General features: G+C 45.4%; 2 protein-coding genes across 2 annotated transcripts in view; one reads left to right on the top strand and one right to left on the bottom strand.

Moving 5' to 3' along the window:
- The window catches only part of POLK (DNA polymerase kappa), a 358,361-nt gene that overhangs the window by 79,430 nt on the left and 252,631 nt on the right, over nt 1-26,300 (bottom strand). The gene's annotated exons all lie outside the window — the stretch shown is intronic.
- The window catches only part of CERT1 (ceramide transporter 1), a 65,227-nt gene that overhangs the window by 9,942 nt on the left and 28,985 nt on the right, over nt 1-26,300 (top strand). Inside the window, exons 2-5 of the mRNA XM_060201062.1 lie at nt 851-985; nt 14,124-14,240; nt 23,401-23,508; nt 24,391-24,529. Coding sequence (XP_060057045.1) covers nt 851-985; nt 14,124-14,240; nt 23,401-23,508; nt 24,391-24,529 — 499 coding nt within the window. The remainder of the gene's footprint in view (nt 1-850; nt 986-14,123; nt 14,241-23,400; nt 23,509-24,390; nt 24,530-26,300) is intronic.

Genomic DNA, 26,300 nt, shown 5'->3' with positions numbered 1-26,300 from the left:
CCTGGCTCCTTGCTCCCGCTCACACGTGCGCTCTCCTGTGCGAGCCGTCCGTGCGTCACCGTTATTCCTCAACACTGAGTAACCGCGCTAAACCAGCACTAGTGTGTCACTGTGACTATTTCAGTCTGAGAAAGCTGTGTGCTGTTTTAAGAATTGTAGGGATTATTGTGGTAAACACTTAGCAAAAAGAAAAGGTAGAAAAAAGGGGTTTCCACGTATCAAAATATGTCTACACTTATGCTATGAAATACCTAGAAAAATAAGTAGATTCTATCAGTTGAAAAACATTATATTCATAACTCTTGGGTTTGAAGAATAAATCTTCAGAGAGACTTGGAAAATAAATTAGCCATGAAATATGAGGCCTACGGAAGAAAACATGGTGTTGATGTATGTTTGCATAATAGTACATTTTGATCAGTGTTTTAAAGATTTAGGTATTTGTTTTTCTGAGACAGACAGACATGTACACACACCTGAACACTGCTCAGATCCAGCATGTGGTGCTGCCCTCTGCCGACTCCCTGCCCGGTCACCAGTCCTTGCGCTCTGATGTAGCTAGGCGCACCTTAAGGCCTCAGAGGAGAACTTAGAACAGAAGCAGAGCGCAGACCATCACTGACTTCCTGCAGCACTTGGTGCTGGAGAGTGAGAACGTAATCAGTGACATTTTTGCCTGTGCTAACAGGTCACTTCTTTTGTTTTATTTACAAGGTACTGAAAATTGTTACACGGTCTAGAAAAGGTTAACTTTCACTTTTTTTATTATTGAGTTTGAACTTTCCACATTGTGGTTACTGGTTTTAGGAAGTTCATGTTTCTGAAATTTTTTTTTTCTCTCTACCCCCAGTGGACAAACTATATTCATGGGTGGCAGGATCGCTGGGTAGTTTTGAAAAATAATACCCTGAGTTACTACAAATCTGAAGATGAGACGGAGTATGGCTGCAGAGGCTCCATCTGCCTCAGCAAGGCTGTCATCACGGTAAGTTCCTGTCCCCTTCTCTGAGTACCACCTGTGCCCCCAGAAAACCTTCCAGGTGTTCGACCAAAATGAAGGGATGAATGTGGCGCCTTCAGTCGCTGGCTTTTTCCATCAAGTTATTGTGAAGTGCTTGTTCCCACACTGGGTACTATTTCATACAGATCTGCAGGATTTATCTTAAGCCCTTTTATTGGTGAGTTAATAGTAAGATTATAAAATTACAGGGATTTGGGTCCAGAGGTGTGTGTCCCAGCACTTACATAGTTATAACACTGTTTCTCACAGAATTTCGGAGCATTTACAGTTCGGCTACTTTCTTTTCTTCTGTGCAAGTTCACGTGTTTCAGTTCTCTGTATTGCGTACTGGAGTGAAACCATCACTCCGGGTTTCTGAAGGACACAGCATATGTGTAGTATTTAGCTATCGGTAGTTGGTAGAACGTAGCCCGTAACAATGGCTTCAGCAAAAAAGATGCTTGAAAACGTTACGTCTGATGAGATTGTTTATTTAAAACGGTGAAAAGCAGGACTGGCAGGCGACTCATCCGGTGAGTGCCGTGCTGGAGACTCACACCTGGACGGGTTTGAGCCCTGCAGGGAAGCATCGTGAGTCTCCTCAGTCGTCTTCTCTCTCCCTTTCTGTCCCTGTCTCCCCTCTACTGGGGGTCGGGGAGAGGGGCTAAGGGGCGGAACGACCACCCTGTGCTGGGATCGAATAGGCATAAAGACCCAGTGTTAAAACAGGTGACAAATAAATCAGGAGCCAGGCAGTGGCACAGTCATTCGAGTGTGTGTGTCCCACTGACAGCTTCTGACGCCTGTAGCTAATGCCACCACCATATTTCTTTCCTTGCCAGCAAGACTTCACTGGGGCTTTGTGCCCATACAGTTCTACACTCCTGGTGGAGATAATTTTGGGGTGGAAAATGTCTATAGTTAGGTAGCATCTTTTTTAGCTTTATATGGTAGTTAGGTAGCATCTTTTTTAGCTTTATATGGTCACCGCTAGTGAGTTAGCAGTACCTCTTCTTTGTCTAGTTCAGTAGTTTATTTTTAATGCGGCACTAGAGGGTAGGTCAGGGCCTCACATAATAGCACTTGAGTGGCCTCTCCTGCACTTTCTTCTTTCCCTTTCTTTTTAATTATATTTGCTTATTAATTAGAGACAGCAAGAAATCAAAAAGGGAGGGTGTGCTAGAGAGGGAGAGAGACACCTGCAGCCCTGCTTCACCACTCACAACACATTTCCCCCGCAGGTGGGGACCAGGGGCTTGAACCTGGGTCCTTGTGCATTGTAGCAGGTGCCTCAGCCAGGTGCACCACCACCTGGCCCACCTTTCTTTCTTTCTTTCTCTTTCCTTCTTCCTTTCCTATTATTATATTTCTTTGTTCTTTGTATACTTAGAGAAAGGGAGAGGCGTCAGAGCGCTGCCCCAGTATCCCCGCAGCTGTGTCAGGCACCATGGAGGCCCTTCTTGCAACCTTTTCCAAGTGCGGCTAACGCGCTTCCTTCTCGTGAGTCATTCTGCTTAGCTTACATGCGGCTTAGTCGAGATAAACTCAAGATAAACTAAACGGCCGCGCTCGTGTCCCATGGACTTTGGTCGTGCTTCATTAAATCACATGCAGGCTACAAGAAGTAAACTGCTGTGGGCAGCTTGGGGAGCAAACAGCTGAATTCTCGGAAGTGTGACCCAACTAGGAACGTGTTTTTTCCTTCTACATGGGCTGCCGCATGCCGGCTATCTCAACTAGTATCTGCCGTTTGTAGTATTTGCAAGTACTTTGGATTCTGTGTGTCCCCGGAGTCTCGGCCCTGTGCAGGACCTCACCGGGCGGCCTCCCTGACCTCAGTTTTTCTGTTCTTTGGAGATGAGGGGAGACAGAAGGGTGAGACGTGGCATCACCACTTCACTATCTGTGGAGCCCGCTGGTGCTCCCTCTGGTGCTGTCCCTCACGCCCTGAGGCCTGGCCGTGAGCGCTGCGGGTGTGGTCTCTGCTCACCTCACACTTGTGAGCGGTGGACAGTGGGTGTTCAGAGGAAGCTGGCCTGCTCGTTCACGCCAAGTCTCTTCGTGCTCATCACGTTTCCTTCTTGTTGAACATCTAGACCTCGCTGCGGAATCTGCTCTGGAGAAGACGGTCAGTGCACGCTTGATCGGTCAGTTCAGAGCAGTGCTCACGGGCCACTGAAACTACTCTCTGATGTATACGCGCAGACACACACACGCACACACATGGTATTTTATTTCATGGGCTGCAGCGTTCTTACAGGTGCAGTGCAGGGCAGGGCGCAGACTCAGGACTTCATGCTTGCAAGCCCCGAGCTCTACCACTTTGCCAGCTCCTGAGCCACTAAACTGGTCTTGAGTTTCAAACTTCTCCTTTCTTTATATATATATTTCATTTATTTTTTTTTAAATATTATTATCCCTTTTGTTGTCCTTGTTTTATTGTTGTAGTTATTATTGTTGCTGTTATTGTTGTTGGATAGGACAAAAAGAAATGGAGAGAGGAGGGGAAGACAGAGGGGGAGAGAAAGACAGACACCTGCAGATCTGCTTCACCGCCTGTGAAGCGACTCCCCTGCAGGTGGGGAGCTGGGGGATCGAACCGGGATCCTGCTGCCGGTCCTTGCACTCTGTGCCACCTGCGCTTAGCCCACTGCGCTACTGCCCAACTCCCCATTTATTTATTTTTAACGAGAGAGAAAAAAAACATCAAGCAAAAGCAAACCCAGGGCATTGTTGAGCTCAGGCTCATGGTGGTGCTGGGGACCGAACCTGGGACCTTAAAGCATCGGGCATGAAAGTCTTTTTGCAGAGCCGTTATGCTTTCTCCCCAGCCCTGAAACGTCTGTCTTTAAATGAAAGAAAGGATCATGGTAGAACTTTAGTCTCTGGTTTTTCATATCTGTATTTTGAAGTAGTCTTGGCTTTGCAAGACTCTAGGTGTTTCTGAAGTCCAGTCTAATCTCTTCAACACGTGGCTCGACACCACATCCGCAGCCAGAATGCCCGCTGAGCGACTTGATCCCTGCCATGTGGGGTGTGCCTGAGGGAGCACACCTCCCGCACCCGAGACCCTCACCTCGCGTATGCGTGTAGCTGTTGCCACCAGCTAAGTAAGCGCCTCTCCTTACATAGTCCTGCCCTTGAGACACGGCCAGTGTAGGAGCTAGCAGCGTGATGGCTCTGCGAAGAAGACATGTCTGAGGCTCTGAAGCCCAAGGTTCATTTCCCCAACGCACCTTAAACCAGAGCTGAGCAAAGTTCAGCTGGGGAAAGAAAAAATGAACGTACACACACACACACATATAGCCTGAGCTACATTTTTGGCTTTTTTTTTTCCAGAAGGCTTACTTACCTGCACATTTATTTGCTTATATCTCTCATTTTCATTTATACCAAAAGCATTCAGAACGTATTGCTTGTACCATTTCTTTCATATGTCTTGAATGTTAGCTATTGCATTCTCTTGAATGGCCCCTTCCCTGTTCTTGGAGACGCAGATTATGTCTGTACCTCCCAGGGGCGCCTCTCTCTGTGCGAGACCTTCAGCTCAGCCCCCGGCAGTGCGCCACACAGAAGCGCCATGAATAGTTCTGGCGGTGGAATTGGGCGGAACTCTGTGGATGGTGGAGAGTTACAGTGGTGTCTTTCCCCATGTCCCCTCCAGCTATAAGAAAATAACAGTGGGATTTTATGGGACAAAGGAAGTGAGGTGGCAGTAGAGTGCGTTTGGGATGCTTGACGCTCTGCGTGGGATTGTGCTGCCTGCCATGAAGGGACCAGGCAGTGCCCTGACTTGCTCTCTCTTCACACACCCAGCCCTAAGAAAGTGTCAGGAGACTGATGACTTCATCTGTTTACAACCCATTTAGATCTGTGTTCCATTTGCTTGTTCATTTCCCTCTCTCTCTCTCTCTCTCTCTTTTATTGATATAGCTTTTATTGATTGTAGGAGCTATTTATATGACGATAATTGACCATTTGTCATATTTATTGCAAATACGTTCTCTTAGTCATTTATGCTTTCTTTCTCCTTGGTTTATAGTCTTCTTAAGCCTTACAGAAATACAAAACTTTTATGTATTCTTGCCGATCTTTTTCCTTGATGGGTTATTTTTAAATTAGGTAGGTATTTCCCTCCACAAAGATTACAACTCTATAAATGTACCTGTACTTCATCTATAATTTATGTTTGAGTTTTGATTATATTTGAGATTTGAAGAAAGTTCTTTTAGTGTGTGTAAGGAGTGATGTGGGAATTCAGCTCTTTAATTTGTTCTAAGAGGCAAACCACATATTCTAATATCATTAGAATTAATTGAATTCACCATTTCCCCACTGGTTTGAAGTGTCACCTTTAGTCTACATTCCTGTGTGTGCTTAAAGTTGTTTAGACCACAGGATCTCTTTTCCTTTCTTTTCAGTCATTACTTTGTAGTGAGAGTCTCAGGGGAGACATAGAGAAGAGGAGAGAGACAAGTTAGACCACTACTCCAGTACTTGCAGTGCTGGGAATCAAACTAAGAACCTCAGGCACAGAATTCTTGTGCTCTGCCAGTTGAGCTATCTTCTCAGCCCCTGACCTGTGTTTTCCTTTGCCTTGCTTTTTAAGTCTCCATCTCTTTTTTCTTTTACCTTTTTTTTTTTTAAATTGTTATTTATAAAAAGAAAACACTGACAAAGCCATAGGATAAGAGGGGTACAGCTTCGTACAGTTCCCACCACCAGACCTCTGTATACCAACCCCTCCCCTGATAGCTTTCCTATTCTTTAACCCTCTGGGAGTATGGACCCAAGATCCTCGTGCGATGCAGAAGGTGGAAGGTCTGGCTTCTGTAATTGCTTCCCCACTGAACATGGGTGTTGACATGTGGGTCCATACTCCCAGCCTGTCTCTCTCTTTCCCTAGTGGGGCAGGGCTCTGGGGAAGTGGGGCTCCAGGACACATTGGTGAGGTTGTTCGTCCAGGGAAGTCTGGTTGGCATCCTGGTAGCATCTGGAACCTGGTGGCTGAAAGAAGAGTTAACATACAAAGCCAAACAAATTGTTGATTAATCATGAACCTAAAGGCTAGAATAGTGCAGATGAAGAGGGGGTCTCTGTTTTGCAAAAGGCTAGTAGATCTATTTTAGGTCTATTCCAAAGGGCCCATGACTTTATTAGTTTTTGCCTGAACCTGACGTCTGACATGCAGGTGGACCCAGGTGGTTTGGTTATCTGGGGAGACGATGTCATGGCTGGAAAAAGGGCTAGAAAGCTGGATCAGGGCAGAGTGGCTCCCAGTAAGTCTCCATCTCTTGGCGGATATCTTTTCATGTCACTATGACCAGCCATGTTTCTTTCAATATTTCATCTAGGCTGAGGACTGTTTTCTTTCCTGCCATGAATCTCTTCAGTTGCACTAACTGATGGATTCTTCAGGTTAGTTGTTTTGTCTTTTCTTTTGCTACTTAGAAATCATAGTACAGGTATCAGCCGGTTCCTTAACGTTCTAGTGATCATTTTGTGAAGGTGAAAGAAGTGGTTTGTTTGCAACTGATGAGGACAGAAGTTATTTGGGGTACTAGAGAGTGTAGGTATTGTAGGAGGAACGTTTTGGAAATCGACTTAGCTCCGTTCTGTAGTCTCAAGTCTAACTTTTTAAGTATCTGACTTCATACCTCCAATAGTTTACAGACCATACTTAGTTCCTATGAAATGCAGTTCCTATGGGACCAGGCAGTGGCGCTCCGGATTGAATGCTCACACTACAGTGCACAGGGACCCAGGTTCAAGCCTCTGGTCCTCACCATTATCAGTATCATTGATCACAATGCCTATCATCTCTGTGCCTCCCTGTTCGACCTCCAGTCCCCATACTAGCGTGCTTCACTGGTTGCTGAGTGCGTGGCTACACAGACACGCGAGCCCCCCAGATGCAAGGATGCAGCGGTTTGGAGAGAGCGAAAATGGCTTTGCGGGGTTCCTGGAAGCCATGGGAGCTGCTTGACATTCAGGTCTTAGGACTGGGGGAAATAAAAACAAACAAAAAAATGCTTTACTTGTTTCTGTTGAGAATAGTTAAAGAACACAGCCTTTCCCTGCCCATTGCCAGCATCAGGTTTCCTGTGCGCACCTTGCAGGTGAGAGCGGGTTCCCGAGAGAGCTGCTCCCTCAGCTCGCCTCTGGAGTAGCTTTCTCATCTCACGTCATTAGTCTTTTCGTTCAGAGTTGTTGTCGTGTGTGCTGATGCTAAGATGTGTGGCCCCACTCTCCTCTGTTTATTGGCCATAGCAGGCACAATCCAGCACGTATTTCCAACATTGTCTGTGATGAACTTGCTAGTAGCTGTTATAGAGATGGGAGGAGAATCCTTTAAAAGGAGAGTGTTGTTAAAATTCGGAGGCTCTTGCTGGCTGGACTAGCTTCACGGGCGGGTAACAGAGACGACCAGAGACATACAGCTGGGCAGGGAAGCTGTATTTCTTTATTCAGGAACAACGATTCATAAACTAAACCAAACTAATCACCAAACAGAACTCTGCTGCCTCTTTCCCCACAGCAGCGCCAAGCACTCTCTAACTCTGCAACTCTGCAACCCTCGAACTCTGGAACTCTGGAACTCTGGCCCTCTCTCGGGGTTCCTTGGGGTGGGGCCAAGTGGGCCCGCGAAACTAACTGGACTGATCCAGTTCTCTTGGCGGGGGAGAACTAGAACAACCCAATGTAAAGCATACAACAATTCCCCCTTTTCTTTTTAACTAAATGACTACAGTATCAAGGGTGTGAGGTGAACAGAAACCTGTATCGTACAGGCATTTTTAAAAAAAGAAACTGGCACAAACATGGAGAAACATGTAAGCAAGTAACAAGAACCCGTGTGTTGCCAAGGGAAGGCCTGAGGGGGCCATTTTTGCCTCTGTGGGCAAAACTTTATCAGCTTAAAAAAAACATTTCTTGCCTCTGGGGGGCTACTTGTCTCGACGGGCATTTGCATGGGGGCGGGGAACGGCCTAGAGTCCCAAAGGCAGCTGGCTGCAATTTACTTACTATGAAACAAAACTTGTTATTAGCATATCCACAGCATAATCTAATGTTTTAATAGAGAAGGAATTTGAGACTTTTACATATCAACAACGTCTTTTTAACTTTTTGTTACACCCATTCAAGATGGAGACACACCCTAGTTGTGCTCCGGAAAGGAAACCTCAGGCATGAGAATAATTAGCATAGCCATTGTGCGATCTACCATTTCTAATAGAGAAGGTAATGGAGAGTTTTACATATCAACAAGTCTATTTAACCTTTTGTTTAGACCAACTTAGTTAAAATATATTGTTAACTAATTTTTACCTTAGACTTTAAATGTAAGTTAATTTTATCTTTATGAGAATTATGTTGAAAACCTTTTTCATTTAACTTTGTCTAGTAAGAATTTAGCCTTAAAGTTACTGTTTACCAAACTTTAAACATACACATAAACATGGTCATTAGTACACAAGGAGAGAAACCTTTGTTACGAAGACATGTCATTTTAAACACGAATTTAAATCTGTACTGTCTTAGTTGTTGGGGGGGGGGTGCGTTGTCCAGTGGTGGTCTCTTGGGCAGCTTCACTTCTAGGAATTGCAGGTTGCGATCTCTGCACAAATCTCTGCGTACTCTAGCTTGTCTGCCTTCATACCAGACCGGCAGCTGGAGATCTCGTGTGCCCAGTTTCGGCAAGGAGCCCTGGGGTCCGGGAGGTCCAGGATCGTTCCAGAATTTATAGCATGAGGGCGGGCAGGCCAGCTTTGTAGAAGGCGTGGGCCTAGGTGCCCAGGGGTGGCGGCCATGATAGGCCGCCGCGGCTCTGCCCCATGGCCCTGCCATGTCTGCTGCCCTGCTCGCAGTGGCCGAGCAGCGTGGAGGGATCACGCGTCCAGTGCCCTGCTCCACGCGGTGGAGAGCCGGCTCCTGTGGGCTGGCCTGCGTGCTGGCATTGGGCTCCTGCGTGGTGGCATCGGCCTCTTGCGTGTTGGCATCGGGCTCCTGTGCGCTGGCATCAGGCTCCTGTGTGGTGGCATCGGGCTACTGCGTGCTGGCGTCAGCCTCCTGCGGGCTGGCGTCAGCCTCCTGCGGGCTGGCGTCAGCCTCCTGCGGGCTGCGGAGCTGCGGGCGCAGTGCACGGGGTTGTCTGGGCGCAGCCGGCTGGCTGGCTGTTTAACCAGGTGGAAACAGCAGCTCCGCGCCTCGCCTCCCGCCCACTGGCTATTCCCGCTGGCTGTTCTGAGTTCGCCCGAGCGAGTGGAAACAACAGAGTGGTCCAGAGATAAATGTTCCAGAAACAGCAAAACAGTCTCGTGAAGAAAGAGCAGAGGCCTTTGGAGATCTCTTCACAAGCAGAAGAGAAGGCCATAGTGCATAGGTAGCCAAATTGTCTTCACTTATCTGAGAGATGCGCAGGTCAGGTCCACGTGGGCGCCATTTGTTGTTAAAATTCGGCGGCTCTAGCCGGCCGAGCTAGCTTCACGGGCGGGTAACAGAGACGCGGAAACAACGGCTGGGCAGGGAAGCTGTATTTTTTTATTCAGGAACAACGATTCATAAACTAAACCAAACTAATCACCAAACAGAACTCTGCTGTCTCTTTGCGGCGGCGCAAGCACTCTCTCTTACTCTCTCAAACTCTGACACTTGGACTCTGCAACCCTCTCTCGGGTGGGGCGGGGCCAAGCGGGCCCCCGAAACTAACTGGACTGATCCAATTCTCTTGGCGGGGGAGAACTAGAACAACCCAATGTAAAGCATACAACAGGAGAGATGTAGTACATTGTCCTTACCACATGCAAAGTGTATCCTAGTGTAAGGTGACCAGATGTTACTGAGAGGAGATGGTGGTGGTCCACTGGCTCACACAGGCTTAGCTGTGAAGCATGTTGAAAACTAAGTGTTGCAGTAGCCTGGCTCACAGTGCAGCTGGCAGTTGAGCACAAGCACGCTGGGAAAGAAAGCAGATAGACACGAAACTCCCAGCAGGCAGACTACCCAGAGCTAGTATCAATTAGTTACCTTTGGCATATTGGGGGAGGGACGAGGTGGGGATCATGCTTCTGAAACACGGCTTTGTAAGCCATGGTTAACTCAAAAACAAAACTATCCTTAACTTTTTTTCTTTAAAGGAATCATGGACTGGGTAGAGCATAGTTCTGCAGAATTTCCATGCCTGAGTCTCTTGAGATTCCAGGTTCACTTTCTGTCCTCAAAACAGAGTTGAGCAGAGCAATATTCTGGCTTAAAAAAAATAAATCAAGAAAAGGGGACTAGGGAGTCGGCGGTAGTGCAGCGGGTTAAGTGCACGTGGCGTAAAGTGCAAGGACTGGTGTGAGGATCCCAGTTCGAGCCCCCGGCTCCCCACCTGCAAGGGAGTCGCTTCACAGGCGGTGAAGCAGGTCTGCAGGTGTCTGTCTTTCTCTCCCCCTCTCCGTCTTCCCCTCCTCTCTCCATTTCTGTCTGTCCTATCCAACGGTGATGACATCAGTAACAATAGTAAAACAAAGGCAACAAAAGGGAACAAATGAATAAATATTTAAAGAGAGGCTAATATACTTCAAGGCCAGCAAAATGACTTGCCTGGGTAGTGCACAGCTCTGCCACATGGGGACGGATCCAGGTGTGACCCTGTGGCGTGAGGGAAGCTTCTGTGCTGTGCTCTCTGTCGCCTGGTATCTGAATCAGCCCAGGGTGTGGGAGCCGTGAGGAAGACGGCTCTTCCCCCCACTCTGGCCTTCCCTCCCCTCTGTCTCCTGCCTGTCCACTCGAGTTCTTAGCTTCTGTGGAATCAGACACTGTGTGGGCCTTTCCCTCAGGCATCTTGTACTTAGTGTGACATTTTGAAGACTGATTCATATTATAGCATGTCAGAGGCTACTTTTGAACTAAACTCTAATGAATATATTATTATGTTTAAGCCTATTGGAGGAGGAAACCTCAAAAAAAAAAAAAAAAGCCATGTGCACTTGGAGCTACGTCTGCACTCTTGTGGATGATACTGTGACTCGGTTTTTCTGCACTCTTGTTATGTTTCTTCTTACATGTTAAGTACACACACACAGCGGTCAGGCGGTGGCGCAGCGGGTTAAGGATCCCGGTTCGAGCCCCCAGCTCCCCACCTGCAGGGGGGTCACTTCAAAGGTGGTGAAGCAGGTCTGCAGGTGTCTGTCTTTCTCTCCCCCTCTCTGTCTCCCCCTCCTCTCTCCATTTCTCTCTGTCCTATCCAACAAAGACATCAATAACAACAATAATTATTACAACGATTTAAAAAAAAAAAGGAAAAATAGCCTCCAGGAGCAGTGGATTTTTGGTGTAGGCACCGAGGCCCAGCAGTAACCCTGGAGGCAAGGAGGGAAGAAAAGTACACACACACACACACACTCACACACACACACACACACTCACACACTCACATACACACCACACACTCACACACACACACCACACACACACTCACATACACACTCACACACACACTCACACACACACTCACTCACACACACACTCACATTCACTCACACACACTCACACACACACACTCACACACACTCACACACACACTCTCACACACACATGCTCACACACACACACACACACACTCACACACACACACACACATACACACTCACACACTCACACACACACTCACACACACTCACACACCACACACTCAGACACACTCACACACACACCACACACTCACACACACACCAAACACTCACACACACTCACACACACACACTCACACTCACACACCACACACACACTCACACACACTCACACACACACTCACACACACACACCCACTCACACACCCACACACACCCACTCACACACACACTCATGCACACTCACGCACTCACACTCATGCGCACACACACTCATACACACACATTCACACACACACACTCATGCACACACACACTCATGCACACTCATACACACTCATACACACGCATGTTTAGTGCCTCTACATTAGCTGTATCATGTATATTCACATCCCTTCCATTCCTGACGTCCATTTTGAAGAAAATAATCGCCTCCTATGTCCTGACTAACCGCATAAACATGTAAGAAGGGGAAATAGCAATAATTTAGCGTTTAAAATAGAAACTTTTTAAAATCTTCAGTTTGAGTTTCGGTTGCTTTTCAGTCCCCCCCCTTTAACGGAGCATGGGGCCCGGGAGCTTCGGGGCGTGGGACTTTACTAGCCATTATGCTGGCTTCCCCGCCCAGTATTATATAAGCTCTTCCTAATGACTAGTTTCAGTTTATGTTCATCAATAACTGTTATTATTCTTAATTTGATAAGACAGGGAGAAGTTGGCAGAGAGATAGGGAGAAAGAGAAACACCTGCAGCCCTGCTTCACTGTCCATGAAGCTCCCCTGCAGGTGGGGAGCGGGGCTTGAGCCTGGTAACGAGCAAGCTGGCAGTCAGGTGCGCTGCCTCTCAGCCCCTGATACGTAAACTTTTATTGCCGGGTTTTCTGAGAGAGATTTTCTTTATGTGACTTTATGTGTAATCCCAGTTGGAATGGGCACATCTATCTTGGGAAAATGGGAAATGTACCTTTGTGACAATCAGCTACTCTTCAAGACCGTGGTACTGACCTGGAATTAAAAAACACCGCAAGAAACGCCAGCTGGGGAGGGAGCATAGGGAATGGGCCACCGCACTTGGGGGCCCCAGATCCCGCCCTCAGCAACACAGGTGGCAGTGGAATGGGGTTCTGCCTTCATTCTCTCTCCATAAAGCAAGTAAACCTTTTTTTTCCCCCTTTTGTTACCTTTTTTGTTTTTTTAATCGTTGTAGTAGTTGTTATTGATGGCATTGTTGTTGGATAGGACAGAGAGAAATGGAGAGAGGAAGGGAGGACAGAGAGGGGGAGAGAAAGACAGACACCTGCAGACCTGCTTCACCGCCTGTGAAGTGACTCCCCTGCAGGTGGGGAGCCGGGGGCGGGAACCGGGATCCTTAGGTCAGTCCTTGTGCTTTGCACCATGTGCACTTAACCGACTGGGCTACCTGCTCAGCCCCGCAAGGAAACCTTTTAAGAAATGACTACTGGAGGCTGATTGAGAAAGATTTCAGAGAAGGTCATGCTATTTCCAAGCTGTATTCGTGTTAAGAAATACACATGTATGTAATCTGTTACCTTGAGTTTACTTCCTATTTCAGAAACTACAAAGGATCTAACGCTGTACCCGTAGATGATAGCATTTGTGTGTGTTTGCTGCGGCACGCCGTTCAGATGCTTGCTTGCTTTTTTTCAGTGTTTTGTCAGTGATTCAGTATTTACCAGATTGTAAGAGGCAATTGTAGTTTGATACGGTTCCCACCACCAGAGTTCTCTGTCGCATCTCCACCGGAATCTTCCCGCTTGCTGTGAAGGTTTTCCGACTTAAAACCGGTTGGAAAGCACATCATGCTCGGTGCGCTACTAGGTACTGACAGGCCTCCAGCTCCTTGCTTTGAGTTCTCGTGGGGATGCAGGTGTTTTCTTTTTCTGGGTGCAGTTCTTAGAAGCAGAACATTACTGGCACGTGTGAGTGTCTGACTGCTGTAGCATCTGCTCCTCACGAGATCACTCAGCTGATGACATGGCGATGTTCCACATGCCCCTAATATCATGCACTTTTATCTTCTTTTTTTTTTTTTTTATCAGAGCACTGATCAGCTCTGGCTTATGGTGGTGCTGGGGATTGAACCTGGGACGTATTATTTACCCAATTTAATGAAATCAAATGAATCATGATGAGAATTTTATTTGAATGCTAATAGTAAAACATTTGCTTGAGTCCTTTTTCAAATTGAACTTTCAGTGGTGTTTCTGTTAGAGCATTTGATAAAATTACTCATCTTACAAGCAAAATAAATAATTTATGTGTTGATTCCTTTGTCAGGATAGCGAATGAAGCATGAAAGGTTTGGTAAACACACCCTTATTGTGCTTCCTATCTGAGTCAGTCTCAAAAAAAGCTAAGTAGAGAAAAGTCAAATAGCAAGTCTCCTAACAGAAAGACTGTGCTCTGCTCATAATTTCCATGGTAGGGTGTGACACGTTTAAAGATGTAGCTATCTCTATTTTTCACTTTCTGCTTTGTCCCCCACAGCCTCATGACTTTGATGAATGTCGGTTTGATATCAGTGTCAACGACAGTGTCTGGTATCTTCGTGCTCAGGACCCCGACCACAGGCAGCACTGGGTGGACGCCATCGAACAGCACAAGGTGGGCCCTGTGCTCCCCGAGGGAGGGTGGCTCCCTGCTGGGAAGAAACACTTCGGGACGTTGTGTGTGGTGCTGAGGAGCTGGCTGGCCTGAGTGCTAGATGGTAAAGCCTGCTGGGCTCTGGAGAAACAGCTCAGTGGTGCAGAAAGGAATGTCTTGCCTGAGGGGCCAGAAATGTCATGACCCTTGGGCCATATTAAGCCAGAGCAGTGTTGTGCGCTAGTAAAAATAAATAGATAAATAAAGCATTAAAGCAAAATTAAATTACTGAGATGAGTTCCTCTGCTATGTGAATTGCACTAATGGAATTTGCATCCATAGATATTTTTAATTATTAATTAAAACAGGGCGCTCTTTTGCCTAAAGACAAGTCTTAGTTTTCATACTAAGGATTTGTTCCATAGGAAAGCCTTTTATACGATCCAGTTAAAAAGACTTTTGTAATCACATTGAATTGTAAAACTAATACTTAAAAGCTTCCATGTTAATTTTGTGGTCAAGTGTAACCATTGGGGTAAATTCTTAGTATAAACATTTGTAAAGAATTTCATTTTTATAAGTATGAAGTTGTCTAATAATGGGACCCATTATTATCGGAGGTCTGTCTCATAATATATAGGGCACCTCTGGCAGTTTAGAGTAGTCCTTGACTTGGAATAAGTGGTCAGTTAATTTAAGAAGTACTGCTAAATCTATATTATTAGATAAAGCAGTCTGTACTGTGACTGAAACAAGGAATACAAAACGCCAACATTTTGCCATGTCCTCCCTGGGTGTGACTTAGGAGACTCAGTCCTTGCTCACTTGCTTGTCTGTACTTGTTTGTTTGGGTTTCACAGTTTTGTACTGGAAACACCTGTTGGCTTATTTAGCACGCATGGAACACCTGCACACACATGTGCGTACACTCACGCACACACATACACACACGCGCAAGAGAAACTGGTCTGACCTGGAATTTCACAGGCACATTATTCTCGATATTGCTGGTGTGCAGTTAGTTTACTTCTTGCTCATGGATTGTGAATTTTCTCCAACATAAATAAATTTTTTCTGTGATGCCTTTTTCCCCTTTAGTATCATATTTGTTTAGAGCAATTTTTTGGTGGATATTAGCTGTTGTGTTATTATTCAGAAAAGTCTAAAAATGGAACATTGGAAAACAGTTTTCTAGTGAAGAGAAAAATGATGGGAAACAGTGGCCATAAATTAGCAGGTTCTGTCTTCTTTCGATGCCGACACAACAGGAGCTACGTCGAACATGGAAAAAAAACAGCACCTACGTGAATTTGGGGCTCAGATAAACTGCACTGCAAAGGACAACAAACTACAGTCCCGGACACAAGGACAGTGAGGCGTGGACATCAGAGGCTACTATCGGATTCCCGGGGCCAGGCGGTGGCGCAGCTGGTTAAGCACACACACTAAAGTGCGCGAGGAACCGGGTTCAAGCCCCTGGTCTCCACATGCAGGGGCAGGCTTCATGAGTGCTGAATCGGGGCTGTGGGTGTCCCTCTCTCTCTCCCCATCTCCCTCTCCCCTCTCAATTTTTCTCTGTCTCTATTCAATAAGAAAGAAAGAAAATTGAAAAACAAGCAAAAAGATCTGACCCCAGCTTGGGTCCATACCACATGGCCAGTGTTTCAACACTGCTGCCCGCCCAGCCCAGCCCGGCCACGGCTTCTGCTTGCCGAGGCCACACCACCCGTCCCTGCTCCTGCTTGCTGAGGCCACACCACCCGTCCCTGCTCCTGCTGAGGCCACCACACCACCCGTCCCTGCTCCTGCTTGCCAAGGCCACACCACCTGTCCCTGCTCCTGCTTGCCGAGGCCACACCACCCGTCCCTGCTCCTGCTTGCCGAGGCCACACCACCCGTCCCTGCTCCTGCTGAGGCCACCACACCACCCGTCCCTGCTCCTGCTTGCCAAGGCCACACCACCCGTCCCTGCCCCTGCTTGCCAAGGCCACACCACCCATCCCAGCTTCTCTCTCTGTTGCCTGCCACCGCCCAGTGGTTGTCAGCACTCGCAGCTGGCAGAGAGCCACCTGCCTATTACTGCTGTGGCACATGGCAGTCGCACAGTGGGGAGCAGCAGTTGCAGAACTCAGTCACCGAGGCAATAGGACCAGAAAACAGAAATCTTACACATATACCAGCAACTATCTAAGCCATTAATTCCCCCCCACAAGTTTTTTAATCAAATAACTTAAGGGGGAGAAAAACGCTAAGGGGACAACTGAAGTAGGAAAGGAGCCCAGCAGACATTCCTGCTGGTGGTCATAGGGTTATGCGTTTTGAAAAGATGAGAAATTGTACTGACAGCATTCATGGGCTTGTAAACTAAGGTGACCTACCATACACACATACATATTCCCTTTTTTTTCTTTGTTTTTTGCCTCCAGGGTTATTGCTGGGCTTGGTGCCTGCACTATGAATCCACTGCTCCTGGTGGCTATGTTTCCCTTTTGTTGCCCTTGTTGTTTATCATCATTGTTGTTGTTGTTGCTGTCGTTGTTGGATAGGACAGAGAGAAAGCAAGAGAGAAGGGGAAGATGGGGAGAGAAAGATAGACACCTGCAGACCTACTTCACCATTTGTGAAGCCAGCCAGGGGCTCGAACCAGGATCCTTAAGCCAGTCCTTACACTTCGCACCATGTGCGTTTAACCCGCTGTGCTGTATATACATATGTGCTCCCCCATATGTATATACTCTCTTAGTTGAATATTAGAGAATACATGCCGTTGAATATTACAGGATTCATACAGTTGAATATTACAGGACACATACTCTCAGTTGAATATCACAGGACACATACTCTCAGTTGAATATTACAGGACACATACTCTCAGTTGAATATCACAGGACACATACTCTCAGTTGAATATTACTGGACATATACTCTCAGTTGAATATTATAGGAAACATACTCTCAGTTGAATATTACTGGACATATACTCTTCAGTTGAATATTACAGGACACATATTCTCAGTTGAATATCACAGGACACATACTCTCAGTTGAATATTACAGGACACATACTCTCAGTTGAATATCACAGGACACATACTCTCAGTTGAATATTACAGGACTCATACTCTCAGTTGAATATCACAGGACTCATACTCTCAGTTGAATATTACAGGACACATACTCTCAGTTGAATATCACAGGACACATACTCTCAGTTGAATATCACAGGACACATACTCTCAGTTGAATATTACAGGACACATACTCTCAGTTGAATATCACAGGACACATACTCTCAGTTGAATATCACAGGACACATGCTCTCAGTTGAATATCACAGGACATATACTCTCAGTTGAATATCACAGGACACATACTCTCAGTTGAATATCACAGGACACATGCTCTCAGTTGAATATTACAGGACATATACTCTCAGTTGAATATCACAGGACACATACTCTCAGTTGAATATCACAGGACACATACTCTCAGTTGAATATCACAGGACACATACTCTCAGTAGAATATTACTGGGCACATACTCTCAGTTGAATATCACAGGACACATACTCTCAGTTGACTATCGCAGGACACATACTCTCAGTTGACTATCGCAGGACACATACTCTCAGTAGAATATTACTGGGCACATACTCTCAGTTGAATATTACAGGACACATACTCTCAGTTGAATATCACAGGACACATGCTCTCAGTTGAATATTACAGGACATATACTCTCAGTTGAATATCACAGGACACATACTCTCAGTTGAATATCACAGGACACATACTCTCAGTTGAATATCACAGGACACATGCTCTCAGTTGAATATTAAAGGACATATACTCTCAGTTGAATATCACAGGACACATACTCTCAGTTGAATATCACAGGACACATACTCTCAGTTGAATATTACAGGACACATACTCTCAGTTGAATATTACAGGACACATACTCTCAGTTGAATATTACAGGACACATACTCTCAGTTGAATATTGCAGGACACATACTCTCAGTTGAATATCACAGGACACATACTCTCAGTTGAATATTACAGGACACATACTCTCAGTTGAATATCACAGGACACATACTCTCAGTTGAATATTACTGGACACATACTCTCAGTTGAATATTACTGGACACATACTTTCAGTTGAATATCACAGGACACATACTCTCAGTTGAATATCACAGGACACATGCTCTCAGTTGAATATTAAAGGACATATACTCTCAGTTGAATATCACAGGACACATACTCTCAGTTGAATATCACAGGACACATACTCTCAGTTGAATATTACAGGACATATACTCTCAGTTGAATATCACAGGACACATACTCTCAGTTGAATATCACAGGACACATACTCTCAGTTGAATATCACAGGACACATACTCTCAGTTGAATATTACAGGACACATACTCTCAGTTGAATATCACAGGACACATACTCTCAGTTGAATATTACAGGACACATACTCTCAGTTGAATATCACAGGACACATACTCTCAGTTGAATATTACTGGACACATACTCTCAGTTGAATATTACTGGACACATACTTTCAGTTGAATATCACAGGACACATACTCTCAGTTGAATATTACAGGACACATACTCTCAGTTGAATATTACTGGACACATACTCTCAGTTGAATATCACAGGACACATACTCTCAGTTGAATATTGCAGGACACATACTCTCAGTTGAATATCACAGGACACATACTCTCAGTTGAATATCACAGGACACATGCTCTCAATTGAATATTACAGGACACATACTCTCAGTTGAATATTACAGGACACATACTCTCAGTTGAATATCACAGGACACATACTCTCAGTTGAATATCACAGGACACATACTCTCAGTTGAATATTACAGGACACATTCTCTCAGTTGAATATCACAGGACACATACTCTCAATTGAATATCGCAGTACACATGCTCTCAGTTGAATATTACAGGACACATGCTCTCAGTTGAATAATACAGGACACATACTCTCAGTTGAATATTACAGGACACATACTCTTAGTTGAATATTACAGGACACATAGGACACATACTCTCAGTTGAATATTACTGGACATATACTCTCAGTTGAATATTATAGGAAACATACTCTCAGTTGAATATTACTGGACATATACTCTTCAGTTGAATATTACAGGACACATACTCTCAGTTGAATATCACAGGACACATACTCTCAGTTGAATATTACAGGACACATACTCTCAGTTGAATATCACAGGACACATACTCTCAGTTGAATATCACAGGACACATACTCTCAGTTGAATATCACAGGACACATGCTCTTAGTTGAATATTACAGGACACATACTCTCAGTTGAATATTACAGGACACATAGGACACATACTCTCAGTTGAATATTACTGGACATATACTCTCAGTTGAATATTATAGGAAACATACTCTCAGTTGAATATTACTGGACATATACTCTTCAGTTGAATATTACAGGACACATACTCTCAGTTGAATATCACAGGACACATACTCTCAGTTGAATATTACAGGACACATACTCTCAGTTGAATATTACTGGACACATACTCTTCAGTTGAATATTACAGGACACATACTCTCAGTTGAATATTATAGGACACATACTCTCAGTTGAATATTACAGGACACATACTCTCAGTTGAATATCACAGAACACATACTCTCAGTTGAATATTACAGGACACATACTCTCAGTTGAATATCACAGGACTCATACTCTCAGTTGAATATTACTGGACACATACTCTCAGTTGAATATTGCAGAACACATACTCTCAGTTGAATATCACAGGACACATACTCTCAGTTGAATATTACAGGACACATACTCTCAGTTGAATATCACAGGACACATACTCTCAGTTGAATATTACAGGACACATACTCTCAGTTGAATATCACAGGACACATACTCTCAGTTGAATATTACAGGACACATACTCTCAGTTGAATATCACAGGACACATACTCTCAGTTGAATATCACAGGACACATTCTCAGTTGAATATCACAGGACACATACTCTCAGTTGAATATTACAGGACACATACTCTCAGTTGAATATCACAGGACACATACTCTCAGTTGAATATCACAGGACACATTCTCAGTTGAATATCACAGGACACATACTCTCAGTTGAATATTACAGGACACATACTCTCAGTTGAATATCACAGGACACATACTCTCAGTTGAATATTACAGGACACATACTCTCAGTTGAATATCACAGGACACATACTCTCAGTTGAATATCACAGGACACATACTCTCAGTTGAATATTACAGGACACATACTCTCAGTTGAATATCACAGGACACATGCTCTCAGTTGAATATCACAGGACACATTCTCTCAGTTGAATATCGCAGGACACATACTCTCAGTTGAATATTGCAGGACACATACTCTCAGTTGAATATCACAGGACACATACTCTCAGTTGAATATTGCAGGACACATACTCTCAGTTGAATATCACAGGACACATACTCTCAGTTGAATATTACAGGACACATACTCTCAGTTGAATATCACAGGACACATACTCTCAGTTGAATATCACAGGACACATACTCTCAGTTGAATATCACAGGACACATACTCTCAGTTGAATATTACAGGACACATTCTCTCAGTTGAATATCACAGGACACATTCAGTTGAATATCACAGGACACATACTCTCAGTTGAATATCACAGGACACATACTCTCAGTTGAATATCACAGGACACATGCTCTCAGTTGAATATCACAGGACACATGCTCTCAGTTGAATATTACAGGACACATACTCTTAGTTGAATATTACAGGACACATACTCTCAGTTGAATATCACAGGACACATACTCTCAGTTGAATATTACAGGACACATACTCTCAGTTGAATATTACAGGACACATACTCTCAGTTGAATATTACAGGACACATACTCTCAGTTGAATATCACAGGACACATGCTCTCAGTTGAATATCACAGGACACATGCTCTCAGTTGAATATCACAGGACACATACTCTCAGTTGAATATTACAGGACACATACTCTCAGTTGAATATTACAGGACACATACTCTCAGTTGAATATTACAGGACACATACTCTCAGTTGAATATTACAGGACACATACTCTCAGTTGAATATCACAGGACACATACTCTCAGTTGAATATTACAGGACACATACTCTCAGTTGAATATTACAGGACACATACTCTCAGTTGAATATCACAGGACACATACTCTCAGTTGAATATTACAGGATTCATACTCTCAGTTGATTATTACAGGACACATACTCTCAATTGAATATTACAGGATCAGCAGACCCTCCCCCCTTAAAAACCCATCTTCATACAAATAATCTAAAATCCTCAAACATCTAAAACGCGTCCAGTCTTTTTCTTTGTTAGATTTGACCAGCTTGCCCTCCCCTGCATCTTAGTGCCATTGCCTCCGTCCTTAAGCAGGTGGTGCCTGCTCTCCCGGCACTTCACTGCTGGCTCCTGCTTCAGTCACAGTCGAGACAGCTCGTCTTCGTTTTACTCTTTCCTTTTCCTTTCCTTTTTTAAATTCGTTTATTTAAAAAAGAAGACATTAACAAAACTGTAGAATAGGAGGGGTACAACTCCACACAATTCCTACCCCCAGAACTCCGTATCCCATCCCCTCCCCTGACAGCTTTCCTATTCTTTATCCCTCTGGGAGCATGGACCCAAGGTCATTGTGGGATGCAGAAGGTGGAAGGTCTGGCTTCTGTAATTGCTTCCCCGCTGAACATGGGCTTGACCTGTTTCCTTTTTCTTTGTAAATTATTCCTCGAAAGGGTGAGGAGATCCCAAAGTCTTCTTCCTCTTCCTCAGTAGTGTCTCTGTAGTGCAGCTTTGCTGATACTAACCAGTGTGTGGTAGCTGTGCTCATGAGCTCATCGTGCCCGCCATTAGACCATGAGGCGGGTCTGTGTTGTGCTCGGAATCATGCTGCCTGTCTGCTGTAGAAAGGGGTTTCCTGCAATTCGGTGCGAACAGTTTCTCTGAAGTAGGGTGTTTGGGTTTAGACTTTTACACGCTTTCTGTGAAAGGAGCCAAGTCCTCTCTCTCCTTTTCCTTTCCGTAGAAGCCGTCACAGCACTGATGTGTTCCTGGCCCGTGTGACCCCATGTGCTGAGCTGTGCACCACAAGACACGCGGCTGCTTCTCCACTCACCACCTGAGCACAGTGTTTTCTCCTGTTTATCTTTTTTTGTCACTGGGCCTTCACTCCCGGTTGATGGACTTTAGATAGACAGAACAACCACCCAACTCTTTAGGCCTGGCCGGGCAGCTGTGCTGTCCAGGTGATGTTGCCAACTCTTGTATATTAATCCTAACGTACTTCAGCCAAGTGATAAAATTTAGCTGTGACTTTAAAGAAAGTTTTTTTTAATTAGTTCTTGGGAATTTTACAGTTTGAACTATTATCTATGAATGTAAAAGGAAGTCCAGAGGTTACTATTAGACTTTGACCTGCAGTAACCTTTGCACCTACTTTCCAAGCCCTATGCACGCTGCTGCTTAGAGAATGTTCCTCCTCTAGTGGGCAAACCATTGTACTGGTTTCAGGGCAGGAGTAGACGGCATAGTGGTTGTGCCGTGCTCTGGTTTTAAAAAATAAGACAGAGTGAGAGATAGACGAGATGTGAGGGCCCGCTCCCCACCTGCAGGGGAAGCTTCACAAGCAGTGCAGCAAATACTGCAGGCAACTCTGTGTCTGTCCCTCTCTAACCCCCCCCCCCCACTCTGCCCTTTAAGAAAAGCATAAATAAATAAAAACAAAAGGGAGAAATGGCTGCCAGGAGCAGTGGCTTTGTCGTGCAGGCACGGAGCCCCAGTGATCACCTCGGTGGCAGTGGGAAAGAAAACCGATCAGTAGTCTTCGCCCCCCGCAAGCCTGGCACGGAGATGGTGCTCAGTAAGCGTCTAGCTCAGTGGCCGCTCAGAACACGGAGTCCCACATGCGTCCCAGGCGGTCTGAGATTGCAGACTACTGTCAAAATAACTTCATTAACTGACAGAGAAACTTCCATGTTCTCTTCCTAAGTATTTGTTTAAAGTCACAGAATTTGCTTTCTTTCATAGACTGAATCTGGCTATGGATCGGAATCAAGCCTGCGTCGCCACGGCTCGATGGTGTCCTTGGTGTCTGGAGCTAGCGGCTACTCTGCGGCGTCCACCTCCTCCTTCAAGGTTTGCACTTGCAAATGCTCTGAGCTAAGGCTTGTTCATTGAGTTTCATAGGGAAGCTTCTGAGGAGAATGTGCTTGGTGTCGACCTGGAAAGTCCTCAGGGAACTTCATTTGCACTTTATTGTAGAGTGATTTCTAGTGGGGCGTCAGGGCTCCTGTGCTGACCCCCAGCCCGTCATCTCTGCTGTATACCGAATGAGAGAGAGGGAGTTCTGCCTGCTTCTGGCCTTTGTGCGCTCAAGTGGGGCCGGGAGTTAAACCCACGTGTCCTTATCATTGGTCCAGCCACTTCTTCACCCACTGTGTAGTTTTTAAGGGACAGTATCTGGCTCTTACAAACAGGAAATTAATCCGGTTCGAGCCCCGGCTCCCCACCTGCAGGGGAGTCGCTTCACAGGCGGTGAAGCAGGTCTGCAGGTGTCTGTCTTTCTCTCCCCCTCTGTCTTCCCCTCCTCTCTCCATTTCTCTCTGTCCTGTCCAACAATGACGACATCAATAACAACAGCAGCAATAAAAAATGACAAGGGCAACAGGGGGAAAAATAAATATAATTAAAAAAAATTTTATGACGTAGTGGGGGTTGTATTGTTACATGGGAAACTGGGGAATGTTATGCATGTACAAACTATTTACTATTGAATGTAAAACATTAATTCCTCAATAAAGAATTAAAAAAATTTTTTTTAATTTCCCTGCTCTTGCTCTGATCAGGCGCGGAGCTCTCAGCCCCAAGCCTATCCCCGATGACATTGACCCTGACGGCTCTTCTTCCGCCGTGCCCTGGGCAGTGAGGAATAGACCATCGAGGCGATGAAATGCCGTACAACTAAGCAAATGCCGCTTTTGCTAACTGGGAGCGCTACCCCACCCTTTGTTTTTGCAGAAAGGCCACAGTTTGCGTGAAAAATTGGCTGAGATGGAAACCTTTCGAGATATCTTGTGCAGACAAGTCGATACTCTGCAGAAGTTCTTTGATGCCTGTGCTGATGCTGTCTCCAAGGACGAACTTCAAAGGGATAAAGGTTAATTAGGCTCTTACCACTACGTGTACTTGGAAAATGAATGATTTACAGCCTCTTGATCTTAAAGCGTAATGTCCCTCAGCGGTAAGGCAACTTCAGTCACTCTGCTGCAGACTCCCCACGTAACAGCTTGCAGTGTCCACGTAACTGTGGGCTTTGTGTGCGTGGCTCCAGGGCTCACACGTGAGCTCTGACTGCTTCCCAGCCAACTCTTTCATTCTCCTACCTCAGACAGAGAGGGACTCAGCACTAGAACTCCGCCTGGCGCTGCCTCGCTCCCTCCCGTGCTGGGCTGAGACCGGACTGGGCCTCTCTCACTCCGGCTTTGTGTGCTCGAGTCACACATCCCGAGGACTGAGGACTCCTGCCCTTATACCGTCCCGGAATGGCGATGGTGGGCCTGCCGTGGGCACACTTTGCTCTGCCTGAGGACTCTGCTTTGAGCACTGTGGAGCAGTGCTTCGGTGTTTGTCCTCTCTCTGTCTCTGTCTCTCCCTCTCTCAAGCCAAGGCAATAAGTAGAAGCAGAGCCCCCCCGGGAGTGATGGCTTCGTGCGGGTGCAGAGCCCCAGCCGTAACCCTGGGAGCAGAAATCCAAAGTGAATATGGCGCCTGCCGTTGAGAATGTCCCAGGGTTGTGTCTGATGAGTCAGCCTCACTGTGCCTCACGGACAGGTTTCTGCTCGTGGCACATGCTGCAGACTTGAAGTCACTTGATCTCTCCGCTTCTGTCTGCACACCATTTCTCTCTCTTGCAAAAGGCTTCCTTTAGTTTTCAGTTTGCTCTGAAGGCACAAATTAACTATCTGTATGCACTGTGACTAAGTAGTACTTCCGTTTCTAGCATGACTAGCTTGTGTGATACGGTTTCATTTCTTGGTCTTAAGAAATGTGTTTGATATCAGTACATTTTTTGTCTTTCCCTTTTCTCCATGCTTTTGGACAGGGCCTTTTTTTTTTTTTTTTTTTTTTTTTTTTAAGCTTTTTGGCTTTAACTCAGTCTGTTTTCAAGTAACGGTTTATCACTTCTTAACATACTATAAGAAGCTTACAGTGATTCCTTGCATTTCTCATTTCTGTGGCGAGCTTTTCAGTGTTCTCTAACCAACTCTCTCTGACTGTTGGAGTTTTTCAGTTGACTCTGGAAAGAATACTTTTCCTGCTTTGTGTAGATTTTGGATACTGTTCACTGGGATCCTGTCAGATACTTCTTTCCTCCCTGTGGTGTCTTCACTTTGTGTGTTATCAGTGCTTTGCTGCAGACTCAAGGGGCCTTCCTGCCAGTGTCCAGGGCTTCCTCGCAGTGCACTTGCCACCTCTCTGATGCTCTGCCTGCGACTCCTTAATTCCCTTTCCTCCATGGGCTCTGGCTGTGCTTCCTCCTCTTAGACAGTCTCCTGAATGAGTCCAGTGCTCCTCCTCCTCCTCCATGAGGAGCCCCCAGAATAGCTCGCTGGAGCAGCTGTAGTGCTCAGCTTATTGCTGGCCTCTCAGAAGTCAGTATTCTTTGTTGTCTTCTCTCCAAACGTCTCGAAAGCTGTTGTTACATGTAGTTTTGTTCAGATATCTAGTTTTATGGTAGAAGGTAAATTCACTCACTCCAGTTCACTCACTTTTATTCTGTCAGACCAAGATAGAAGTTCATATTCTTTTTCAAATACTTAATTTCATCTTGAAATCTTTGTATTTGATTTTTTGGCTCTCTAAGCACATTTGATGTTTGTTCCTCTAAATAGAAGAGAAGGCAGTTGAATTCATTGTTTTCAGCATAT

Source organism: Erinaceus europaeus, chromosome 11, assembly GCF_950295315.1.
Source record: "Erinaceus europaeus chromosome 11, mEriEur2.1, whole genome shotgun sequence".
NCBI lineage: Eukaryota > Metazoa > Chordata > Mammalia > Eulipotyphla > Erinaceidae > Erinaceus > Erinaceus europaeus.
This window is presented reverse-complemented; position numbering and strand designations above follow the sequence as displayed.